The sequence below is a fragment of the Calypte anna genome, chromosome 2, assembly GCF_003957555.1.
Source record: "Calypte anna isolate BGI_N300 chromosome 2, bCalAnn1_v1.p, whole genome shotgun sequence".
Lineage (NCBI taxonomy): Eukaryota > Metazoa > Chordata > Aves > Apodiformes > Trochilidae > Calypte > Calypte anna.
The window spans coordinates 25342396-25369444 of NC_044245.1; the positions used below are offsets into that span (position 1 = coordinate 25342396).

General features: G+C 36.5%; 1 protein-coding gene across 2 annotated transcripts in view; it reads right to left on the reverse strand.

Annotated features, from left to right (window-relative positions):
- Positions 1-27049, reverse strand: part of SLC25A13 (solute carrier family 25 member 13) — a 98795-nt gene that overhangs the window by 18915 nt on the left and 52831 nt on the right. For both annotated transcript variants that reach the window (XM_030445562.1, XM_030445561.1), the window contains 8 exons: positions 23822-23968; positions 22142-22280; positions 21231-21324; positions 20973-21057; positions 18795-18879; positions 18187-18345; positions 11885-11937; positions 10780-10860 (listed from right to left, as the gene is read on the reverse strand). In XM_030445562.1, coding sequence (XP_030301422.1) covers positions 10780-10860; positions 11885-11937; positions 18187-18345; positions 18795-18879; positions 20973-21057; positions 21231-21324; positions 22142-22280; positions 23822-23968 — 843 coding nt within the window. The remainder of the gene's footprint in view (positions 1-10779; positions 10861-11884; positions 11938-18186; positions 18346-18794; positions 18880-20972; positions 21058-21230; positions 21325-22141; positions 22281-23821; positions 23969-27049) is intronic.

Below are 27049 nucleotides of genomic sequence, written 5' to 3' on the forward strand. Positions count from 1 at the left end.
AATATCCCAAATGTTTCCTATTTTAACCAGAAATAGCATGCTCTTGTGTAATTCGGATGGTTTTGACTTTCAAATTGGCATAATTTAATTTAACTGCTTCTACCAAACCAGAATCCTGGTACGTATAAAGTGCTAGTCTTGTTGCCATCAGAAATGAAACTGATAAATTATTTGGCACGCATGCTGACTTCAGTTTTCACTTAAACCAAAACATATTCAGTAAGTAAACACTCAAAACAAAAAAATTGTTTCTTTTACTTGTTTACTCATCATGCAAAGCCTCAAAAAAATATCCTCGAAAGGTCCTTATGGCAAATTACAAATTCCTATAAAATAAACACTTAGGTATATGTATTACAAATGTAAGCGTTCCTGATGTACAAGTATTTTCCTCTTACAGGTTAAAAACTAAGTTGCAGGTGATGATGTTCAATTGCAAGTCTGCTGTATCACAGCCCTCTTCTGAAACACGCTACTTAAAATCTCATACCTACTCATCTATGTTAGCAAAGAAAACCTGCTTTCTTTCAGCAAGGTACTCTCATGGTTCATTGTGCCATGACTCCATGGGAAGTGTTCCTTTAATTTTCACTATGGGAAAACCACATTAAAATTTAAAAGATGACAACAAAATTAAATTACATTTTTTATTAATATTAATGCACCAAAACACTGAGCAATTTAAAAATCCATAAAAATGTTTTTAAGTGAATGCCATATTTAAAGAACGAAACAGATACTTTTATCTAATTTTAAAGAATGCAGGCAAATAATTTCTACATTTAAACAAATGGGAAGAACTTCAGGTGCTAGCACATATAAATGTTTATGTCTGAATGTCCAGTGCAGCATTAGATGTTTGTTGCTCTGCTTAAATCACACAAGACTTCTCCTGGTTCAGCTTGCTATATGAAAAATGGGGATGCAGTTATTTACCCACCTTAAACAATCACACTCGCTGCCTTCAAATTTTTACAACGCTGAGACCCACACACACCAAGCATGACTAAGAGGACCACTGGTTTTGCTGCCCACAGAGCAGCAAAACATTGGAAATTTCCAATGAAGTCTTTCCACAAAACTGTCCAGGTTCCCCGAAGAAGCCCTGTCATCCTCTGACTCTGATGACAGATATACTGCAAAAATCAAACGGTGAATAACTAAGGCAATGAGCCAGACAATACCCAACAGAGGGTCTCAGTAGGAGGGTTTCTGCCACCTGCCTGCTTTGCAATGGAGAGGAAGGTTGGTTTAGCAGCCTGTCTAGGGGCTGTTCTTAGTAGTAACAAGTACAGTCTCCTGGTGGGGAGCTTTTATCACTCTGTTTTTTAACCACTGATGCTGGTAACTGCAGCTCCTTACTCTCAAAATGGGGGAAGCAAACCAGAGATGGCTACTACACTTTGTAATCAAATGATTCCTTGCTTGTCTAGTACTGGTAACTCCTTTTGTGTTATTCATCATCATAGTATGCAAGTGTCTCATAAATATTAATGGTATTTCCTTCCAGTGCTCCTGTGAGGAAAGTACAATTACTCTGGTTTTAGAAGAAGGGGACTGGAAGTAGAGAGGTTAATTCTGTGCCCAAATTCTGTGTTAATTCTGTGTCCCCCTAGCTCAAATACACAAAACTTGTATAAGTCTCCAGATATCCTGATCTCCAGATCAGTAGCTTGAATCACAATAGCATAGCTTCTGTCTTCTTTCTGAGTTTTTTGCATAGTGAATGCAACGAAAGAAAACTTTCACCAGCCTATTTTTTCCAGTCTCTTCAAGGTGCTGGTATAAACTGTTACAGAAGAAACAGACAAAAGATCATCGGCACATTGCATCACCCTGCTCATCCATTCTGTTTGGTTAGAAGTTGAAGAACAGTGCCTTCTTTTGCAGCTCAAAGTATATCTCATTTTAAAATACCAAAACATGCTCTCAAAGGTCAGAATTTAAAAACTGTGGCTTTGGCCAGAACAAACAAGAGTGTAAGCTCAGTTTTCTACACATCAGGCTTGTGATTTCTCCAATAAGCGTCACAAAAAAACAACTTCAGCAACTGTATAATATAGATGGTTCCCAGTAACACAAATTTTTCCATACTGGTTACAAGTTTGAATACGCTAAACTCTGAAGTCTCTATCATAACTTCCAACCATTTTTAAAAGAAACAAATTATATGACTGCAAAAGCATACCTGTTACTTTTCAGTTATTATCATGTGATTAAAATAAAAACTGCAATTTTGAATTATTTATGGAAGTAGATACCTAGAGGTACTGCATAGATAATTATCTGTAAGGGCCCACATTATTCTGAAAGAATTTAACATTTGGCCTAATCACAAGCACAGTCTTGTTTGATGTAAAGCAAGAAAATGAAAGGGAAATACCTCTGTCATCCAAGAACAACTCATACACATAGCTAGAAATCTGCATGCCTATAAAATGTCCAATGTGCTGTAACACTTGGACAGATGGCTATGCCTCCACACACAGGTGAATTTTTAAAAATATGCTGGGTTGGTTTTATCTTTAATTTTTTCAGTTCTTCAACTCTGAACTTAGTATGATATCACCCAACACCTCTCGATGGCAGTATAGTCTTGTAGAGTCATACAGCACTGTCTATCACATGCCTCCTTCTAGATTCCTGCTTTACTGAAGGGAGAAAGAGAAATAATACAGGTACTATTTTGTCCATATGAAAAATAAAACTCACTCTGCAGTGAAATAAAAATCAGTTCAGCAACAACTGCTTAACAACACTTCAGTTTAAGTCAGGATGTTTTCCACTTCTCCACATGTTCAAATCGCCCTGTAATACCATTTATTGGAAAATAAACAGATTTTCACTCCCTCATTACACTAAGACAAGAAATTCCTGCTCTTTTTAATGTAGCTGGATTTTGTACCCTTATGAGATTAGATAAGAAGTGAGCACACCAGACTCAGCTCTCCCAGGGCCTTCACATCTCCATTTGAAAGCTTCAGTTTTCCTTCTAAAGAGGATAGAGCTTGCAATTCAGGAAGAAAATTCTCTGTTTTCCATCCCAGAAAGCACAGATTTCCATCTGTGTTTTCATTGCCACTGACCATCAGTTGTTCCTGTGCCTCTAATTAACCTTATTACCTACTCCAAATCACAGCCTTTTTCCTGTTCTCAGCTAAGAGCATTTAGGGTCAGCCTAGATCTTCCTTCTGCATCCCAACCAAGTTGTCACAGATGACCTTTTAATGTTTCATGGATGAAGAAAATATTACTACTGCTATTACAGTGTTAATACTTCTCATCAATATCACCCATTGATAGCAGTTACAACAACTAATGGAAACCATTAAAATAGATAAGTAATATATTATATAATTATCCAAAATAAACCTCTTCAAAAGAAATCATCTACAATGTCTTCATTACTTGCTCAATTTACAGAAAGACAAGCAGGTGCAAGTTCCAAAATTTTTAATCAACAGTTTATCACGTTCAGTTATACTGAATATTGTACACTGTCTCAAGCCCTTGCTCCTTGCCAGATGCAGCTTGTTTTCCTGTGCATTTGCTAGCATCCATTAATCCTAATTAAAGTCAAGGTTCTTAAAGTGCTGAGCATTGTACAGACACAAAATAAGGATTGTTCCCTGTCATAAAAAAAAGCTCTAAATTAAAAATGCACTCAAGGGATGCAAGAATGGAAGAATTACCATCCTCATTGTATAACAAAGGGCAACTAAGACATAGAACTATTCAGTGATTTACCACAAAATCACATACTAATTCTACAGCAGAACAAGGCTTAGTAGCCAGATTTACGGAGTGCCACTGCCGGGCTTCAAACTACCTCTAACAGTCTTGGTGTTTGCATGGCAAAAGATCCCAAGAGCTTCAGATGAATTATGTTGAGCTATTGCAGAGCTGATCTCACAGTGGACCTGCCTGTTACCAGAAGAGCTACCGAGTAACAGACATCTGTCCAAAGTGACTGTTTTTCTTACAGATTTCAAAGGTGACAACCTTAATTACATGGCACTGTATGTCAAGGGCAAAGCATACTGGGTTCTTAAAAGCTTGGTTCTATGTTATCTTTTTTCCTGATAAAGCCAGGCTTCAAAAATCCAGACCAGCCACCTCATGCTATTTTGTGTCCTCTCATCTGTGGCCCTATCTATACAGAATTCTGCTAATGCTCTTTAGCAATGGGAGTTCGTACAGTAAATACCTTTTCTTCAGATCATGAAGAGATTCTCTGAGCCCTCAATCATCTGCTTTTCACAACCCTGACCAGGCTAGCACAGAAACAGCTTTCGTGCTGCTGAGGCAGAAGTGTGTTTTTCTCCAGCTAATCCTTCTTGTCTTCTGAGGACAGCCTTCTCGTGGGCTGGCTAAGGTTTTGCTTTGGGCAGCTCAAACAGCAAACGCTGCTAGAATTGCAGAGTCCTTTTAACGTCCAAGTGTAAGTAACATGTAAAACAGGCTCCTGCAAATGTTCACATTCAAGTGCTCATAAATAGGATTGCAATTAGTCTGAAGAGAAATACATTCCTGCTTCTGCTTCAGATGGATTTCCAAGACCTGAAAACAAGGTGTGAGGATTGTCCTACAATTGTATATTAATGACCTGGAGAAACAGAAACAAACATGAGCACGGTTTGTTTATAAGCACTGACCAAGTCTGCAGTGGGTAAAAAATTAAAATTGTGGATTTTATATTTTTCATGTTATAGGTAATTCAGTTCTCAGAAGCCTAGCCAAGAAATCAAAGTGGAGCCTACTTGATTGGCATTATAAAAGCAATTAAGTTACAGACCTGTCAAATATGTTAACATTTGGCTCTGTCTGCTCTACTTGTCTATTTTGACTAGTTGTAGAATCATTTAATGATTTACAGACCTTTCAAGTCTTAAGGCATGGTAGCTGTATTAAAACTGTGACCCATTATTTCTTGGTCACATCATAAATTACTGTGACATCATAAATATCTTCCTTTTTCTCACAGAAATCTAGATGTTAATTCCTGATTTGAGGCTTTGTTTTTTTGTTTGCTGGGGTTTTCTTTGAACCTGCACTGGTAAACACTAAAATATTTTACTGCCAGTAAAAGAAAGAGTAATAGGAGAAAGAGATGTATCATAAAGTATAATTGTCAAAACAAACACAGGTTTTAAATGTCAATATATGTTCATGTAACATATTGCAGTCATTATTTCTCATATAATAGGAAAAAGGATAAGTTTCAAATAGGAAGAATATTAACTATGTTTGTTGGGCTTTATATAGAGAGAGTTCAAAATTGTTTGGTTCTGCAATCAGAAACATGTCAAACTAAACCTGTGCATGACTCCTTGTTTTACAATTTGAAAAATTTCCTCCATTTTTTTTTAGGGGAGAAAGAAAATAAAAAGGAGAGGGGAAGCAAAAGGGGAAAGCACATCTCATTTGTTATGGGAAAATACTTTTGGAAAAAAATTAAGTAAGTAATCCAAATGAAAAATTCAAAACAGAACGAAATCATGTTCTGCATAACTCCTTACTGCTTTCAGGAAAAGCCAGTTTAAGCAGGCATGACTGGGTGAATTTTTCAGCAAACTATTTTTTAAAACACCCAAACCTGCAAAGAAAAGTGAGGAAAGACCAAAAAAGAAGCAGGAACTCTACACCAGGAACTTCCCTACCCTTTGGTACAACCTCTTGGAAGGGCTATCCTGTTACTGTATTCTGCCATAATAAAACTCACAATAAAGCTTAAATCTATGATTAGCTGAAAATTAATCAGAGACAATTAAAACAGAGCAGTGTTGAAATACAATGGGTTTGCAAATGTGAAGTTAAATTTAGGTCCATATCTACCCAGGATTTATTGTACCAAAAGTTTACAGTTAGTTTAAATTATTTTCAGTATGCTGAAAATACCCACAAGTACAGTAGTTCAAAAAAGGAAAACTACAATTTAAATAGATCTAATTAATTATAGCACATTCTTTTACATTAGGTTACTTACATGTAAATAGACTTAAATCTAATGAATTTCTTTAACAACACAAATTTCACATAAAAAGAAAAGAGCTTTAAATATAATGAACAACCAAAAATGTATTAGGAACTTCTGAACTTTTCCTTAAACAAGAAATATGAATGTTGGGCTTTTACACATGCAGGTAGTACTCCCCTTAAAAGCAATGAATGGTGGGTTCCCTGGCTACAGAAGAATAAATCTCTGAGAATAAATCTATTAGGAGTTCAAGAAAAGCACGCCTTTTGCTTTCAAAGATAACATATGCCATTATCAAGAAGACCATTATTACTCAACTATCTCAATAAACTGTACCAAAACTTTTCTCTATAATTGCAGGTTTCTGTTTTTTTTTTTTCTTTAGATACACATGCAGAGATTTCTTTTTTCCCCCTGGCACACATAATGCTCAGTTTCATTTTACCTGTAGGTCAGCCTTCTCTGCCAAACAGAATAGAATTTTATCAGATTTAGATTTCTGAATAATGAAAGCAAGAATGACACCTTTGGTCTCCTTTAGTCTACAACTTCAAAATGTCTGAATTTTTGCAAGTAAGAGATCTGAGAAGTGTGGGAATTGCAGTCCATATATGCTCTGCCTCCACAGAGAAAATCCAGCTCAGATGTGGATTTTTCTTTATTACACTCAAACATAAAATAAATGATGTAAGTAGCTTAATAAAACTATTTGCACTGGATCAGTTATTTGGGACAATTCATCTGGAATTTCACATCATATTCCCTTAAAAAAAATAATTCTGGACAGGATTTTGCACTTTCTAGATGACTGCATCTTAAGCATATCTAATTTTTATGTTCCATAGCAGAGCTGAGGTTGTCCAAGCAGGTCCAATATGTTTTAACTTTATTATGATTACTATAAAGCCTCTAGAAATATGCCTAAGATTGTCTTGACAACTTAAATAAAAGCAGATCTGTATGGGGTCTGTAATTTTACTGTGCTACATGATTTAAACTGGCTAATAGTGAGCACACACTGAGTAGCTGGGAAGGAAAAGACTGCGTGCGCTCGGAAGAGGGAGAGCAGAAGGAAAGTTAAGAAAGCAAAATGTTTATTCTAGCTGAAAATTAAACCTCTGGTTTATCTATATAATTGTACAATTATATGCAGACAAGGCAACACATGTAGCTATCTTTTGTGATGCTGTAATACTTCTCTTTTTTTTTACTATTTTCTATGTGCTTCATGATGACTATTTTGCATCTTTGTATCTCTTTCCTGGCTACTTCCAGCCACACAATGTGAAATTTCAATAAAATGTGGAAATGCTTTATTTAAGGAACTAAGCAAAATTACTGTCTTGCTTATAAGCTTAGTGCTAAAGGCAACACCTCAAGCTCCCCCAAATAATAATTATACCACTTTCATGGAGTTTTCAATTGAGCAATATAACTCAAAAAATAAGAATAATGACCAGTGATGGATCCAAAAATTCAGGCTACCTTTAACAGAAGCTTTTAAGTGAATTATGTTTCAAAGAAGCAAGTAGCTAAACTCAGCGTGAGTAATAATTACTTTGTATTTAAAATGTAAAATAAATTGAAAGACCGTGAATAAACCTGACAGGGACTTCAGGATTACTGCCACTTTAAAAAAAAAAAAAAAAAAAAAAGGCAAGAGGTACTTACAGCTTACCCAAGATCATACTTGTAGTAAAGAATCCTTAAATGTAAGTTACAGGATTAACAGAAATAGAACTTAGCATATTTGTGCACTTTTTCATTCAAGGAGGGTAAGCCAGATTTGTGGTTTAGATGCTCAGCAGATTGTAGCTCTGCAGTATCACTACACTATGTCTTGGAACAGAAGCTTTGTACTGGTCTAATAATGGTAAGGGATTCACATGAGTGATGAAGAGTCCTAAATGCACAGCAGAGATCAGACTTCATGGTGGGCATCAAGCACTGTGCAAATCTGGAAGTATATTTTTATGGGTAACAAATATCACAGGAAGAATGTCTTACAAAGGAGTTTGAAATTTGGAGTTCACATTTTACATAACAGATTCTGTAAAAAAAATACAAGGGTTATACTTTTAATTATATTCTTAGGGGTCTCAAAAAAATATCAACCAACCTATCACTTTTATCTACACGTAATAAAAAGCTATGGAACAGGCTGTTAACTGAACTAAGTGCCACGAGGTCATGAAGTAAAAGATCTATTTTCTTCTTTTCTTTTTTTTTTTTTTCTTTAAGGAGAGAAAACAGTTTATAAAACAGAAAAAGACCTGTTCAATGAAACAATCAGCTTTAGTTACAAGTGCAAAAAGTCAGCCATGTGTACTAATTCTCAGTAATTATGATGCAAAGTGAACTCCTTGGGGACTTAAAAGTCAATGCTTGGCAGTGGTTGGGCAAACAGTGGAGTGGAGCTGCTCAGGTGATACTGACCCCTTCAAATTTCTCTGTGTTACTGAACAACCCAAACCATCCAAGTGTCTTCTTGGTCCTCCCTTTCTTAGATATTAATGCTGTTACTGTACTCATAGGGCTGGTATTTAAAACACTAAAATCCAGCACATATCCCAGCACCCAGCCCTTGCATAAGCAACTGCGAAACAAGCACAGAAGGAGGAAAAATTAACAACTGTGTTTGTAACACAGCCACAGCTGAGAATTAGATGTGGAGAGTGGAAAGGTGACAGGGCAAGTGTCTTTTATAAAATTCATCTTAGTTGGCTGCCCCTTTTTAAGACTCTAACACATCACGCTCACCTGTCTTTCTGCCTCCCACATAAGTGATTACAACATTGTGAAATGAGGTAAAAATCCTAGACTGAAATTTTTCAAAAGCATTCAACCACTGTTTCCACCCTGAAATCACACGTTTCATGTTGGCTTAAACGGAGACAAAAAGTTAGGCCAATGCAACACTCAAAGCTAAAGAAAAAAGCCTGTCTTTGGCATCTCTTACTTTATGCATTTATTCACACCATGAGAGAAAAATTAATGCCAAAAAACTAGGCACCGTTTGTAATGAGAGTCTCTGTTCCTAGTCTGAATTGGGTTTAAAATTATAAAAAAATAAAAAACAACCAAAGACCACCTGCAGAAAAGACAAGTTGCAGCCTATCTACCTGGCACTAGACTATGCCCTTAAGTGGAGCACTCCAGTTAAAACAAAACTCAGGGCATTCTGCCACCGCACGTCTACTGCTACAATTTTATGCAGCATCTCACTGTTAACATACATTTCAAATACCAAATAGGACAACCCAACATTTACAGCACGTTTAAAATACGTCTCAAACCACCTCTCTCTCTTAAAGCAGATCCTTAGTTTACAATGAGCTACTGGCAATAAGCTTGCTGCAGCATTCTCATGAATGACAGATCTCTGTAAAGAGTGCTTTTTGTACTGCATTAAAAAATCCACAGCAGTCTGTAAAAATAAAAACTCTAGATCAAATGACATTTTAAATGAAAATTTTGATGAATTCTCCATGGCTGCTATGTTCATATACATTTTACAAGTGTAAGGGGCAAATACTTTTTATTCTCCAAGCCCTTTATTGCATTTTTCCTTCACTTACAGCATGCTTTTTATTTAGGACTTAAGCGACCCACATTCTTCTCTCCCTCCCCTTCTTCTTTTCTCCTCTGAATGCTCCTAAAGTTACAGAACAAGGGGATCCTACCTGGCAGTCTACAACAGGTCAGTGATCAAACAGAAGGAGCAGTGAGACAGCAGCCAAATCCTGCCCCATCTCCCGAGAATTACAGAAAGCCAGGGCCGGTTCTCAGCCTGCAGTGCAACTGCAGCAGAGCCACTGCACCCTGAGGCTCAGGTAATCATAGTGCTCCCTGGAAGCACACACAGAACAAGCCTTTGCACCCACTGAGGTTAAGACACAAGCATTTGTTTTTAAGTTGCTGCTCACTGTAGTTCTCGACACAGGTAGAAGCTGCTTGAAAATGTGACCTCATCTGTCTTATGACAGCAGAAACAAAGATAGATTGAAAATATACCAACATTGCTCTGCCCCAGTGATCAAAGCCAGTTTAAATAAACACTGTTCTTTATCTGTAAAGTGCACTGGTCTTTGAAGAACTATTCATTTTACCTAAAGTATTTACTTTTGCTTGAGCAAAATCAATACACCAGATCAAGTCAGCTGTAATATGAACAGGCAGAACTAGATCAAACCGTGAAGTATTATCATTTACCCAGTAACACACCAGTTGTTCATTAAGATACAACTTTGAGCAAGCAAAACACTCTCTAAAACTTAGTGGGTTTTAAATACAGCCTACATTCAGGAATGCATTATGTACTGAGTTAACATTACACAGCCTACGTCTGCTATGAACTCAAAGAAGCATGAGTAGTTTTTGCCATTTCAAAAAGCCAGTATCACTGCAGAAAGCAAAAATTAGTGGGCGCAGTAACACATCAGGGAAAAAAGTGACGTGGCAGAGTGGGTGCCACAAAGTAGTAACTGATTATTAACTTCTGGAAAGGTTAACATGAATCCTCTTTAGGCCATAAGCTACAGCCAACATGAATAAAGACACATTCTTTATTAGAGAAACAAACTCTAAGCTGTGAGAATTATACAGCACAGTTAAAAGGCACGATGCACAGGAACATTTACCCTTTCATCAAGAAGGGCTCCTATCTAGGAAAGAACTGAGATGCTGCAGTCGAGTCTGCTCTTGAACCAGATCTGTGGTTGAAGAGAAGCCTTAGACCACACAATTACTCTTACGTACTGCACTTTCATCAATCTCATATGAAGGAAATTAAAGATACTTACACAGCCACCAGCAAGAATTTCTGCAGCCAGCGGGACAGAGCCATCTTTAGCCGTAAACTTATCTCTCACAAAATCATTAACCTTAAAAACAGTTATGGAAACTGGTAAATTAAAAGGTTGGGGAAAACACTCACCAGCTGCAAATTCTGTATATTGAAAATGCAAATACATCCATGAAGCTGCCAAGCTAGCAGATACCAAGCATATCTTAGATTTTACATGAAATACTGACAAGTTTGCTATGTTTTTCTTTATAATGAAGATCTGCAGACTAATTCATTAGCGAAAAGGTATGACAATCACAAAATAAAATAATAATCTGAAAAATAATTATAAAATAATTAAGATTTTAGAAATGCTTGCTATATATACAAATTTAAATATAATTTCAAATTAGTATCAGAATTTTCAACAGTAAGTTTTAACACAATAGTAATTAAATTAACAGTATTAAATAACTTTCTTTTGTTAAAATGCATGTTACTAGACTTGGTGAATACTAGCCTATTGGTAAATAACCAACACATTTAAGTTTGGGTTATAGTAAGAAATTCTTCAATGCCTTAAATCATTCATGAAACAACACAAGTATAGAAGTAAAACATTTAGGAAAAATAACACATGCAAAAAAGTTCCTTTCTTACCAACACTTCACTATGTTCTCATATTATCTCCTGTTCTGCTAGAATTAAATACACAGGAACCACGTGGTGATAAAAAACCAAAAGCCCTCCAAGCCTAACAAATAATTACTCATTTTTGCTAAGTAGTGAAACCAAAGACCTCCACTACTCTACAAACAAGCTGATGAGCTGAACAAGCTCAATAAGCTTGTAATATTTTGGAGCAAGTCCAAAAAAAAAGTTTTCAGTAAGATACTTCAAAGAGACATATAAATATCTGCACGTGACTTGTACACCACTTGTAATGTTCACGAGTCAGGTACTAACAGTTGCTCTGTGCCTCTTGTAATCACGCTAAAATGATGGAATGCACTCTACCATGTTGCTGACACATTAAGGATAAAAATCCTTAAGGCACTAACTGTAATTTGATGGACTTTACAACGTGGAGAAATGTGAAAACAATCAATTTGCAAACTTACAGTAAGTTTTATGGCCTTCTCTGGTGCTACTCCTAACAGTTGTGGTAGCAGACCTGTAACATGGAAACAGAATTCAATGCATCATTGAGTAACTTGGTATTAACTAAACAAATCAACAAATATATGCACAGATTACCACCTCAAAATGGGTAATTTTTACAGCAATTTTGTGTTATTATATTTAATGAGAGTACTTAAACATTCCATTTTTCAAACAAACTTTGTGATATCACTTCAAGTTCTGTCCCTGCCTATACAAACTTGTTTCTTTAGCTTCTTTAAATCCATGATATTAGCTCACTTTACTCTTAAAGATTAATACAGATTTGCCAACTATGTTTCAATACTCTGTCCTAAACTAACATTTATTTCACACAAAAATGAAGACTTTCTAATAACTTTCTGAGAGTTACAGTGTATCAGCTTCAAAACAACAAATGAAGTGTCTTTCTCTGGGAAGAGGGAAAAAAAAAAAAAAAAAAAAAAAAGACATTAAATGGCAGGACCCAAGGGGATAGGAATCGAAATAATGCAAAACATTCAAACACGTATGACTGCATTCTTGAGCTCTTTGCCTAACTAACTCACCTGTTTTTAAAACAAAGGAACTTACACTTTCTTCCCAGGTATGGAATTTCCTATTTTATTTTGTTAGAAGTGATGTGCTACAGAACTGGAAGTGGGAATCTCTGGCTGCGGGCTTCACTTGCTTCAAGTGAATGGTTGATATTTTGTAAATCTTTGGATGATACAATCTATAAATACCCAAAGCTTACCAAGTAAGCCTGGGGCTAGAATGGTGTTGCAAGCGTTCATCAGCATAAGACCATTAGGACACCATTCAGACTGTGAGAAAATCACCCAAACCCCCTTTGTTTTACTACCTCAGGCAGCACCTTTTGGTACTTTTAACAAACTCTGATGTTTTCACCTCCACGCTGTTTCCTTTCTGGGGTAAAAGACAGCAGTTGAGGTACCTTCTGTAGAAGCTAGCAACTTGCTAAAATGCATTTTTCCAAAGAGATAAACATCAGAATAATGAAGAGAAAAATGTATGTGCACTTGGTTAGTGTTTTCTTACACCCTGCTACAATATAACAGCCTCACTTGTAACTACTGATGCTCTTAATAAGGAAATTATGTTGAAGAAGAGCATTTGGCTTGTAGAAGCAGGCAGGCCAGCCATATTTATATACTGATGTCTTTACAATTTGGACTTGTATTAGCACTGCTTTTCAAGTGTCAAAAAGAATAATTAATTGCATATACTGCTGATGTACAGACATTCATACCATTTGCCCAACAACTATGTAAAATTATAATCATATGACTGAATGTTTAAACAAAAGAATAAAGTAACATGAAGTTCATATATGGTTTCAAAAAAAAAAAGTGTAATGCAAGTTAAATTTAAAAATTTGAACTTTCTTAAGACAGTTTCATTCACATAGAATCCAGAATTCATATTCATGTATGAATACAGACTTCAGTGAAAAAACATTAAGACAATGTTTTATTAAATACTACATTTTCTGCAGCACTATGAAGAAAACATAAGGATATACAATGAACAGAATTTTTCATTTTTAGCCTTATATAGTCAAAATTATCCTTGTAACTGATACAATATTTTCATCTTGCTACAGGACATGTGGCTTTGTACAGACATTATGTCTAATGAATTTGTACCCTCAGATAAAAAACCCCATCCCATTTACTTAGCAAGAACACTGTCTGATCCTAAAACTAATCCAGTAGAATTAGAGCAGGTCCACAGGCATATATGTAATTCCAAAAGAACCTAGAGATCATTAATTTTAAAATTATGAAGGTAATTCAATGGTAGAAGGACTGTTTGCCCTCATACATATGTAATGAAGACATCTATATGTGTTACCTGTGCATTTTATACATTATGACTATCAAAACCACATTATCTTTTCTTTATCCTTGTGATGGGAGCTTTGAAACATTGCTGAAAGATTTCTGAACATGATAAAGATGGTAAGTTTTGGAAGAAAGGAAGCACATCAAGGGAGACGTAAGAAAATGTCACTTTTCTGTTGGGGTTATTCTGACACACCAGGAACTTTGCAGTGTTACTATGCATTAGCAGATCAGCAATATGACACATACAGATGGAGGAGAGGCTTAGCAATGTTTGACTGTCTTAAAAATGTATGCCTCTTGGAACACCAAAGATTAACATTTTGCACAGCCTCCTAGTATAGTGTACAAAAGCACACATGTTATTCAACACGTTTTTTATATATCCAAGGCTCTTTGGTAGCAATTACCATGTACCCCTTCATATTTCACACATGATCATAATAGGACTCTGTGGGAAGGGGAAGATAATTGTGAGAAAGAGCACCGAGAGCTGCATTCAGAGTTGGCAACATTATACAAGTTACTTCCTGAAAGCAGTCTAAATACATTATGAATATACATACAGTAGCTCATCCAGCCCATCTGTGGTGATGGCAACAAGTAAAAAAAAAAAAAAAAAAAGTTTCTTGGCCAAAGTATTTTTTTCAGATGTCTAACAGAGAAACTTCAGCTTCACACTGTATAACAGACCTTCTTTTCCTTTCATATATGAAAAACCCACTGATGGAAGGAGTTGTTGTCTAGCTAAAATATTTGAAATCATTTGGACATCTGAAAGAAAGCTGGTAAGAGAATACTGCCAATTTTTTTCTGTTACACAATTCACACAATAAATTACACAATTAATGACCAGTACCATTCAAGCACTGCTTCCTCAGACTGGAGATGGGGTATTTTGTCAAAATTTTGTGCTCTGGTAGAACTCTGGGGCAGGAGTAGGCTTGTACTTCCATTCTACAAAAATGGTACTTTATTACATACTTCCAGAGGAAAGCTTCTGTCATGGTAATGTATCATTAGTATGAGAGTCCACTAATAATGAGGAATTTGGATTACTAAAATCTAAGATCAAAAGGCATCTGGAGTCGCTACAGTGCTACAACCACTATTAGAAGAAACGAAACAAAAATGTTATTTAATGATCACAGATCAAGAGTCTTCTGCAGCACTTCCTGCCTTTTCCATCCTCTAAGAGAAGCAGCATTAACAGTATGGCTACTCAACACTTTCATAAGCTACATTTTTATCTCTGGTACTTAAATCTCCCATAGAATTGGTATCAAGTCTAGGTGAAGTAATTTCCACCACATGCTCTACCTAACACTGTGAAGCATTCTGTGACTCACCAGGTGGACTTCTGATTCAAATGATGTTAAGAAATAGAGGTGACCTCAGTAGTTGGAAGAGATGTTGACAAATTTCTGCTTCCAAAATGTTCTTGTGTTTGCATGCATATATATATATATACACACACACATATATATATACACACACACACACATACACACACACTTGTGAGTTTCTAAACAGGTATTTCAGTATAAATGTAGACACAACAGTAAATTATAGATACATGAGTATTCTTTTCAGCCATGCTGAGAAAGAGACATGAAAAATTTATCTCAGATGTTCAGTCTTAAACTGAATCTAACACAGCATTCAAATAATGTATATTACAAACATTCTACAGAGCTTTATATCATGATTGGAGATTTTTAAAATCAAGGTATCTTCTCCGTGGAAACACTGATTATCCTTAGAACCAAATTCACATTAAATAAAATTTAGTGCTCTCTTTATATCCACAAGATGGTGTAATTTATCCTTATCTGAGATGGTGGTTTAGAATATGGTAGGTTTGCCCCTTTCAAGTTTGGAATAAAATGATACAAAAAGAAAAATCAGTTCACTTCACCAGATGGAAATACACTCCTTGCATTAAAAATATCATGTGAAATGATTGAGTGCAGAGTTTATAATCCATGCTTGCTTCCTTGCAGTGCAGAATGACCAAGAGACCACTGCTCCAAGTCTTTCTAGGATAATTTTTTAAAAAGGTTTTGCATCTCTATTCAGCTAAGCAGAAGAACTCTACCAATGACTACTCCCTCCTCCAGTGGGGGAAAAAAAAATCACACATTTACTTAATTCTGAACCTACCACAGAGTAAGAAAGAACACTAGTCACCAATGAGCAGCAAAAAGTAATGTACTCTGTCATTCCTAGTGTAGTATCTAAGAGTAGAACAAGGTGATTCTTGCTGTAACTTTACTGCATTGAACTGAGTGAGTATACTAATCTACAAAACGTTCCCTTCACATTCTTCTCCTCTCAAGCACAACTGGACACCTTCATTCTGCACTCAGTTACTCAACTTCCTCTTGATTTCCTCAGAAATTAAGCTACACTCCAAATTTAAAGAAATATACAGAGGAAGGTCCACATTTTTAAGTTTTTTCTCTCTGACTCTTCCAAAAGATATGTTAAATCACAGTGCCATTTAAACAGACAAACACAGGTCTCAATTTGCCTCTGAAATGATGGTGTTCTTTGCCGCCATACAACTCCTACTTTTTAATCCAGAAATGAGATTACTGTTCTGGGTTTAGAAGTTAAGCTCTCTTGAGATTTCACTACTTGGTACTCCTTGAAAGCCTGAAAAAGTAGTAAAGAGGGTGGGGAATGGAAAGACAAGTTATACTGATGAAAGTTCCTGAAGTTCCTCTTATTTGGCAATCAAAAAATAACTCTAGAACCACAACAAGCAAATGGACTTAAGATTATGTATTTATGACATTTCTGTGTTGTTTTTTTTTTTATAGGTGAAAAATCACCACACTTCAGGGTTTCAACAAGACAGAAGCAGGTAGTAGTGGAATTCTGCATATTTATTCTTTCAGGAACCTGAAAACATACATATATTTGCAGGGAACATATTCTGTTCTTTAGTCAGTAACTAGGACCTTTAATGATTCAGTGCTATAAATTCTTATAAAATAGAAACCATATAAAAACTCTTTATTTAATTAGCAGGCCTAAAGGAAAAATTGCCTCAAACTCAGTCAATAATAACAAGTTCCCCATCTCCAATTGTGCTGAAACAATTTTAAAAGTCTGTATTCTGGGAGGAGTTGTTTAGCCATCCTCCAGTAACTCAGCTCACATGTTAAAGAGCTCACATGTATCACACACTTACTTTTAACATCGTTTCACACACTGTCCTATAAATGGTTCAGGTTTTTTCCGGGTGCATTTAGCTATGCCAGATCATAACAGCATCTTTCTGAAATCCTCAGCTCTTCATTCATGACTCAACTGCTTCGAGCAATTAATTTCTGTCATTACAATATTCCTACTTTCAAAAGTTAAAATATGTTTCTAAGTAAGCTTGTGAAACATGCAATAAATAGCATAAGTTTCAAGTCCTCCCCAGTGAATTTGGCAGAGGGGGTAAGAGATCTTAGTAATTGGGATACCAGAAATATAATTTTCTCTATCTCTGTGACAGAGAAGAATTGCCATCTCCTTAAGTTCATGATTCTTTATGACAACTGCATTACCTGAACTTGCAGCATAGGTGCTATAACTAGGACAAGGAAAAAATAAAAAATAAGCCATCATCTCACTGCAGGCACTTACCTAAAGTACATCCTGAACACAGAAAATGAGCTTTCGGAGCTCTCTTTGTTGACTACAAAGGGAGTTTGGAACATTTAACTTCATAAGCTGGGTGCATTGCTTATGCATATAAAATTAAGTGGGTTGAAACCCAGCAAATCTCTCTGGCTGACTCAACAGTGACAAGTTAAGAAGATGTATAAATAAAACCTGATAAAGATTACTATTTCAAGTGGTTAGTGAACCACATTCAAATGGCTCAGAGAAACATTTCTGTCACAAAAGAAGGTCTGGATAATAACAAAAGGCTGTATTTTCTCAATTTTTTACTTTTTTATTATTATTTATTTACTTTATTTATTTATTATTATTTATTATTTATTATTTACTTTTTTACTTTTTTATTATTTTTTAAAATAGAAAGAAAACAGGTAATAAAGGACACTGAATCAAAAACCCCAAACCTGATCATCTAACTTCTAGCAAACAGCACAAAATAATCTTGATACTAAGGATTGCTAAGGAAACAAAAAATTTACTAACAGTATATTTTTTGCTGTAGGAAACCACTATTCTTGCCTATTGCAGATAGGGAAGGAAAGTACAGAAAGGTCCTACAGAAATATTCTCATTATAATGAGGTTATAATTATCAAAAAGTCTACAAAACTACAGAATAGAAGCAAAAGCACAAACCAAGAAAAACTGAAATCTTAACAAAATAGGTTTAAAAATCCAGAGCTTCACTGAACTCTTAGAAGAATTTTAACAGTATATGCCACCTTTTAAACTTACCTCTATAAAGCCCAAAGAAACCTTCATAACGTAGCACTTTCTTGAAGCAATCAAAGCTGTTTTTATACATAAGTTCTCCCACAAAAGACCCTGTAGAGCGCTGGTTTTGCATGCGAGTTTTTACCAAATCAATTGGGTAGACTGCAGTGGCTCCAACAGCTGCAAATAAAAATGAGTTAATAAGAAAGCATGATTTTGCATTTGCTGTGTTTCAGTGCAACCTCCATCTTCCATATTTATATCTCAAATACCAATTGCATCTTTTTTCTTTCTACATATTATATTCTGGATACATTAAACTACCTGCCACAGTTTTAACCAAAAAGTCTTTCCTGGCTCTACCTCATTATTGATCTGGTTCTTCTGAAACTGGTTTAGTGACAAATCAGATAGCAACACCACCTGCAAACTCCAATGGCTCATAAATTCCTAACCTCTCATTGACCAGATGACCTCTCCCCTTCCAGCTTATTAGAGTCATCCCATCCCCTAGACACAGCTTCAAGGGAAGGACTGAGAAGCCTTCCACACTTAAATGAAAGGCAGACAAAAAGAAGAAAAACCCCAAACAGTGAAGATGAATATTCTTCTGCTCAGCCATGACTAACCTCCAGCAACTGAACCAAGGGCAAACCTGTACGCTGATTCTGCAATCTGGATGAGAACAGGTCGAGACACATCGCCCGGAGCTTTCTGTCAAGAAAGGATTTAAAACAAAAGGAAAAGCAAGAAAAATAAGTAGAACTTCGTATTTCAGGAGAGAATATCTCACAATCAGACAGATGTTAAGTATAAAGATACCAGGAGAAAATCCTACAAGACACTGATGATTTTGTTTTTAATTATTACTGCCTTTCCACTGACTTCAAAGTGCCATATAATGTAGCCTCTTCAGATTGGCATAGCAAAAAAAAAGAAAGTCTGAAACTAGACCAAAATTATACAGCTCCCAAATCAATGATCCAAATGTGCATATGAGGACACACATGCTCCCCCTTGAGTAATTCATTTTCTACAACTAAAATCAACTCCAGTTCAGGATTTCTTTCTACTGTTGCCAAAACCAGGGATACCTATAACTTGTCAGTCTATCAAAACAAATATGCAAGCATTGTTCATACATATTAGCCAAAGAAAATTTCATAAAGCAACCCCACAATTTAATTTTGCTTAGTCTACAAGTGCTAGATTCAACCCAATGAAAAATAAATTTCAGAAGTGCTCCAGATTTAAATTTTACAAAAATGCTCTCTGTAACACTTTTTATTTTTTTAGGATACCACAAGTAAAAGGAAAAATAAAAATATGAATATTTCTTTCCTGAAAATGTGTTTAGGTTTTAGCTAATATACTAATGTGGTTGGAATTGGCTAGAAAATAAATTGAAGGTATCCATGTAGCTGATAATCTTTTCAGTCATCAAGCAGTTCACATTAAAAAGGAATTGGATGGAAAAATTAAAAGGTAGGATGCATATTAAGAAGAAATGGTAAGATTTAAACAGGTTCATATGTCCTACCCTCTTAAAATGATATATATCATATAAGCAAAGGCAGTGACCCCAGAACAAAAACTGAAGCAGCTGATACTTTCAGCCCCACATTTTTTGGCTACATTTTACTGCCACCTATTGTAACTTAGGTTACTTGATATTCAGTCCAACAAAAACAGTTTTAACTCCTTTAGGAGTCTTCTAGGAATAGATGGTGAGATTTTGGGAGACAGCTTGTTTGAGTTCATCCCAGCACAGTCAACATTTAGTCACTGCTCAAACAAACAGAAAGCCTCCACCCTAGATACTGTCTTGGAAGAGTGGTGGGGGTGTTCACATGTAGGAGAAGGAGGAGAAGAAGAAAGAGAAGCAAAGGAGACACATGTGTACACACACACACACACAGAGGCCTGGCTTATGGCCTGGTAGTCCTAAAAATGTAGCCTGCACCAACTCATTGTGGTCAAACTGGCGTCTCTGCACAGACCCAGAGCAGGAAAAAAACCCAACAAAAACCCCTTAGTCCCACAAGACACAGAGTTAAGGCTGCCTTAAAATAGAGGCAGAGAAAGACAGAAACAGAGGGTTAGTTTGAAATCCATCTGTATAGAAACTGGTGTCAATAAAAAAGTTAAGATATGCTAAAATAATATGAAAGTTAAAAAAATCAGTAAGTTTGACATTTAAAGAACACTCCTATTTCTTCTTGCCTCAGACACAACAAAAGTTCATTTTCTGTTATACCACTGAAAGTCAATATCCTTTAGCTTTTGGAAATGAAGGGAATATTACTGCTTTTACTGAAACTGCAATGGTATGCTAAACATAATCTCTCCTATTTTAAGAGAGAGCAGAGCACAAGGCACAGCAGAGAATACTCTGAAGCCAGGAACTTGCACATGTGTTCAAAACAAGGGGCTGCCATTTAATAGGCAAATTTGAAGTAGCAAGCTTCTTTCCTCATTAGAAAGAACAGAAAGCAACAGAATCACAAAACATAAGCACTTTAATTATGTGTACACCTAATATTTACTGAATGGCTGGATTACACTCATATTTATTTTATTTTTCCAAAGTAAATTACATTTAACCTGTCAAAATGCAGTACAAGAGAAATAGGCACAGAGAAGAGATGGAGAGGACATGACACAGGTTAAAAATTCTAACAAGAAGGTATTCCTCCCAGATACAGGGCACAAGGGAAAAGCAGCTTAGCTGGCAACACAGGAGGAGGATGGCTACCTATCTACCTGGCACTGGAAACAGATCATAGCATCATACTGGATTCTCTTACCTGCCTCTGAGCCTCAGCCAGGTTGTAGGGCAAGGTCCCTTCCTCCAGAGGTGCAATTCTTTCAATATCAGCTAACGTCATGCGCCTAAGGAAATTAATTTAGCTTATGAGTTGCCTTAGAGATGGGACTTCAGATCACAAGAAGTTACCTAACACATGACATCTAAACTGTTCATATTCCCCAAAACCACCTTCCACTCCTTCCAAGAAGGAGCAGAAGGAAAGGAACAGGAGAGGGATAGATAATTCTCTACTTACCCCCGTGGCTCATACAGATCTGCTAACTGAAACAAGATGTCAACTTCCATAGGTGTAACCTGACCAAATCTCTGAGCTGCCAGCACAAACTCCTCTGCAACACAATAAAAATATAGAAAATAAAATCTAATCAAACCAGAACAAATAATCCAGAACACCCCAGAGATGCTTTATATTTTAGTATAAGTAAAAGATGCTGATGGGGGAGAAAGAGACTAAGAGTGACCCACCAAGATGCCTCTACATAACTGTATCTTTTAACCACTCTACCCTTCATATAAGTAAGTTCAACTCTCTGGTCTTAAGGCTTAGCACTATCAGCAGTATTTCGGATATTTGACATACGGTATCAATCAGTTGCGGGTCAGAGAGAAAAAAATAAAATAAAACACAAACAGAAAGAAAACCCACGAGTCAAGAGATGTGGAGCCTTTCATGCATAGTCCCAGTAGGCCACATTAATGAAACTCTGGCGTTGCACAGGGAATTCTCTATAAAAGTGGTTAGATACAGCAGATAACATCTTGTTCCAAGCTTGTAGATCAGCTTACTGTGCCGCCAATACAAGTTTATGGAATTCTTCAACTACCCTTGAAGGTCACTTTAATAGGCTGCCAATTTGGCAGGAGTCCTAGGAAGTTTTTTAAACTTTTAAGTATCTTTACATGCTTTCCTCACCCTGCCCCCACCCTCAGTTTACTAGGACCTTTTTCTGATTGAAATAAAATGAAAAACCTGGAGGGTGGACTCCAGCAGGAGTACAGAAAACTGACTGGTGTACCAAGGAATGCTGGTGAGGGAGGCTTTCACCCCCTCCCCTTGATTTAAAAGCATACAGATGAGGTCTCTCCCTCCACATGCCCCAACCAAATGCCCAAGGAAACTTCCAGACTGCAAACATATCTACCAACCCTTAGTGACTTCCACATCTTTTCTGTTTCCAGCCAGAGTACTGTAGATCTTTCTAATGAGCTCCATGTTGTTAAGAAGAGAATTAAAACCATTAAAATAGGAAAAGCTGACCTGATGGGAAGTAGTACCTCCAGCAGCCTAGAGACAGTAAAAAAAGAAAAGAGAAAGGAGACAGTTATAATGCTAAGAAAAATCTTGAAATAAAAGTTTTCAAACAATATTATTTTACAAGAGCAACAGTAGCAAAGGGTTGCTTTTTTAAAAAACCCACAAAAATAAAGAAAACTATGAAAGATCCTTATGTTACTGAAACTAATCATGACCAGAATGTAAAACCCTCCCCACCCTCCAAACCTAAACAAATACATATGCAGGATTATAACAACATAACCAGTAGTAATTTACAAAGTTCAAGTTTCAGTACTGCTTCAGTTGGAAATGTTTCATAAGTTAGCTTATTTCTAGTAATGAGAAAATCTACTTCTACATTTAAAGTATATTACTATACAGAAGATTTCAACAAAATCAAAACATTCTGAAAAAGGTCAACTGAAACATTTAAATTCAGAGGCATTTCAAGTCATGGAAAATCAGCATTAAGCTCTCAGGCTTATGTCAGGCAGTCAAACAAAATGGGAACAGTAAGGTTCAAACAGTTATTCATTCAATGAGAACTGAGCCTAAATCTGTATTTTAAAGTGGTATTGAGTCTGTACATAGAAAAAGTTACTGGATCAACTCTCTATTTGAAGTAGGAGATCAGTGATAAAGTAAATTTCTGAAAACAGTGCATAAGCTTGCCAAAATTTAATTGACCTTGAGGAAGAATCAAAAATCTTATGTTTTACAAGACAGTATATGATCCAGGAAAGCTGGTAACAAGACTGGGGAGAGAATCAAGGATGAATCAGATCTCACTGTCAGTCTTCTGGCTTTCCTTTTTAATGTATGCTTCTCTCAATATTCTGTACAGGGCTTGCCCTTCTCATCACTTCAGACAACTTCGTGGAACTGTCCCTCCAAAATCAAAGCAGAACAGATTTCTTTAAACCTGGACAGTGCCAGACTTTGGGTTACTTGGAAAGGGCTGCTACAAATTTCCAATATCGAAAACTGTGGTCAAAGCAAGTGTCCCCCTTTTTTTTTTCTTCAATGAAATTGCAGAATTGTAATATTTAATTTGGTTTATGCACTTCAAAATGAAAAAAAAATGTGTACACTCAAGTATAACAATTATCAGTTAACATACACTGAGTGTCCTTGTGTGATGTACCATCCCAGGAGCTTGGGAAATGACACGTGGGACCTTCCAATTGAGGAGCTTAGAATTTAGTCCTTTGAAGATGACTTCCTAAGTGGGATGCAACAGTATTTTGACATATTTGACACAGTCTGCTGTGATGGAATGACTCAAAATAGTCAATACAAACTCTACATTTGTAGGCCATTAAAAAGGTCCATCTTTCTGCTTTATCATTTGTCTCAGGAGACCAAAAACATAGAGGACACATATTCTGCAATATGGATTAGCTTTCATATGTGTACCTAATAACTACTAAACTTAAATATATACATCTACAAACTGGACTATGTGCCACAGATAGTCACTGAGGCATACATAAAAGGATCCCAAATCTGTAGGCCAATACATTCCCAGTTGGGATACCAGAACTACTTACAGCTACGAGACATTCTTCTACAAATGGTGTCAGCATGTGTGGCCGGATAGTGACCATAATGTCCCTGAAGTCCATAGCTGTGACTCTTCCAGACTGAGCATTGTCTCTCTGGACAAAAGCTTGTTTTGCATGTTCTAACTGTATCTCCTGAACACATTCATGGAAAAAAAAAAAAAAAAAAAAAAAGTGGTTAGGTTCAAAATCTGTACCTTAATAGCTGCATTTCAGACAGTGCATATCTCATGCATATCTCATACTTAAAAAGCACAATTACATGTAATCTAATTTCAATTGGATATTGTATGTGTAACTCTTAGCCTTCTCTGTTGGTGGCACATATGGTCTCCAACATTTAGCTCAATATCTAGGACAACCACCATGATCTCTCTGCTGTCAGGACACCAGGACATGCAATTCATTTCACTGAGAAATGGAGGGCACGTATCAATACACCAGTGCAGATAACCTCCCACTCATGAACATTAAAGTGTTCCATGAGGTGTATTATCCCATTTACTACATGTGTCAGAGCAGGTCAAAATACTTTCTGTAAAAGCATTTGCTAGTCCTTGAATGAGGAGATTGCAGTCATCAGAGATTTTCACATAGGCACCCACTAATTGTGATAACATTCCCTCAAAAAGCATCTCCACTTAAAAAATATAGTTAAGTTTTCTACAAAAGAAACCAGCAGTTTAATTCAGAACTCCTTGTATCACGACTGATAAAAGATCTGTTCTCAATATTTCAGCAGTAGTAACAGGCAGAGATCACAAGCATTATCTGTTGAAACCACTTGATGATCTCATTTTGTGATTCAAATGTATCCCTGGGAGATTGAGGCAAAGAAAAAAGGCATTTGATGTCTCAAGACTCTACCTTTTTCTACTGTGGCCTTCACCTTTCTTCATAAATTACCATTAGACTGCTTTCTATTTTTCACTTAAAAGGAACAATTCTGCATAGATGGTAACTAATAAAACATACAAACTTTATGTTCAGTTCTACAGGTTTGCCAAAACAAAAAATACCTTTTAGTGATGTAGTTAAATTTCCAAGTTTAGATTTCTTTGCCAAATGGATGAAAAAAAATCATTACCATGTCCTCCCTTTTAATTTTAAGGTTTACAAATGACACTGGAAATACAGTGCTTACTCTGAATACATATGCATAATCAGTTATTCAGAAAATAGAATCAGAGCAAAAGTATGTCAACAATACTAAGCAAGTGTTGCAGCAGACGATGACACTATTCTATTATTTTCATTATATTTGCAAATGTATGCCTTGTAAGTCATATTGAGCCAAGACTCATGCTAGCCAGGAATCACCAACATGAAGAATTAATGGTGAAGAAGTTCTCATCTAAGTTGATATTTGTATCACAGCAGCATTCAATGGAATTTGAGAGTGAAAGAAAAAGGCAAATTCAGCCAGAGTAGGATCAGATCTGCCAGAGACCTTCAGCTGCCATCCTTCCTTCTCCTCATGCCATGGATGTACACTGCCACACAAACCAGGCTTGTCTTTTCATTTCAGCCTCTCCAATTTTAGTCCTAATTTCTAATTAAAATATTGTACCCTGACCTCAAAGATATGATGAAAACTTCTGAATAAATTAGGCAGGAGGGAAGGGACTGATCAGTGTTTCAACACTGCTTCACTCACAGAATTATTCAGAAATTTCTGCTTTTGATGTGGGGGTTATAATTTGAAGTGTTACAATTTCAGTTCTGTCACATTTTTTTACATTACAACCCCCTACCTGGAGGTGTTACAAATTCAGCAATAATATTCACTCTGGCTGGATGCAGCCATTGTGATCTTTTGCTACACTCCAATTGTGACTATAATTTCAACAGAAATTTGGAAGCAAGCAATTTTGGGAGGTTTACAGTGGGAGGAGCACAAAAACACAAAAAAAGTTTATCAGCCTGAAGCAAACAGTTATGCAGGAAGCAGAAAGCTCTGAAGAGTTAGGTATAATAACTCTTGTATCTGTAAACACTCACCACCTGGCTGGCAGGAGCACAGGAACAAATGAGCAAAAATGTTTGTCATTAAGTGTCAGCATTAGCAAAGAAAAAAAGTAAATTGAATTTCGGAGAAGAATTACATGGGAAACTGAATGTTGCTTTCTTCGCCTCCACTCATTCAATTAACCACTGAAATTGCTGGCAGCGTTCTGCTGGCAGAATTCAGCACTAAAATGCAGTAAAAAATCTGGACACCACTTGCAAAGTTCCAACCTATAACCGTCTGTGTACACCCATCAGTGAGTCTGGAGGTACATGTACATGGTGGGGCTTTGGCTGACACTCAAGGCTGAGCCACAGAAGCAAAGCATGGTTCATGTTCCAGAGGTGCATGTTTGTTGTCATCACCCAGATAATTGCAAAAAGGCAGCTGAGTACAGGCCCAAACACCCTGTTTTCTCGTTGCTAAGATGATTCCTTTCAAACTTGTTGGTATATGATATATGATCAGGCATTGGAATGGGTTGCCCCGGGAAGTAGTGGATTCTCCATCCCTGGAGATATTTCAAAAGAGACTGGATGTGGCACTCAGTGCCATGGTCTAGTAACTGCAGTGGTAGTGGATCAAGGGTTGGACTTGATGATCTCAGAGGTCCCTTCCAACCCAGCCAATTCTATGATTCTATGATATGTGGAACCCTCTAGAGAGAATAATCCCATGTGGTTAAACACATGGTCAATGACTCAGTACTGGCACTTGCCCATGCTCTTCTTAGCTAGGAAAGAGTTGCTGTCAAGAGAGCAAGACTGAGTAGGATGCTGCCAGTCTTGGAGCTCCCTCTTCGTGCCTCCTCTTAGTTCAGAAATGAAATAGTTTAAGCATACTGCAAATTAGACACAGAGGACTCATCCTGCTTTCTCACAAAGGGCTATGCTTATTTTCAGCTGCACTATGCATCTTCCAGTTACACCAAGCAGAAAAAAAAACACAGGAACCTTCAGCCATCAGACATTCCCAAACCAGGATCACAGCAGCAACATGGCCTACAAGAACATGCAGACCATTACATAGTGATACAGTCACAAAGCTAAATTTCACCTATGAAGTCTGTCACAAAAGAACCAGACAGATGCCACTTCTTTAATCAGTGTACGTTGCATAACAACGTAATAATCTCCTTAATGTGTTTAACTCAAAAGAAAGGCTATCTATTCCCTCTGCCTCCAAGCCTGAAAGTTGAGACATCTTAT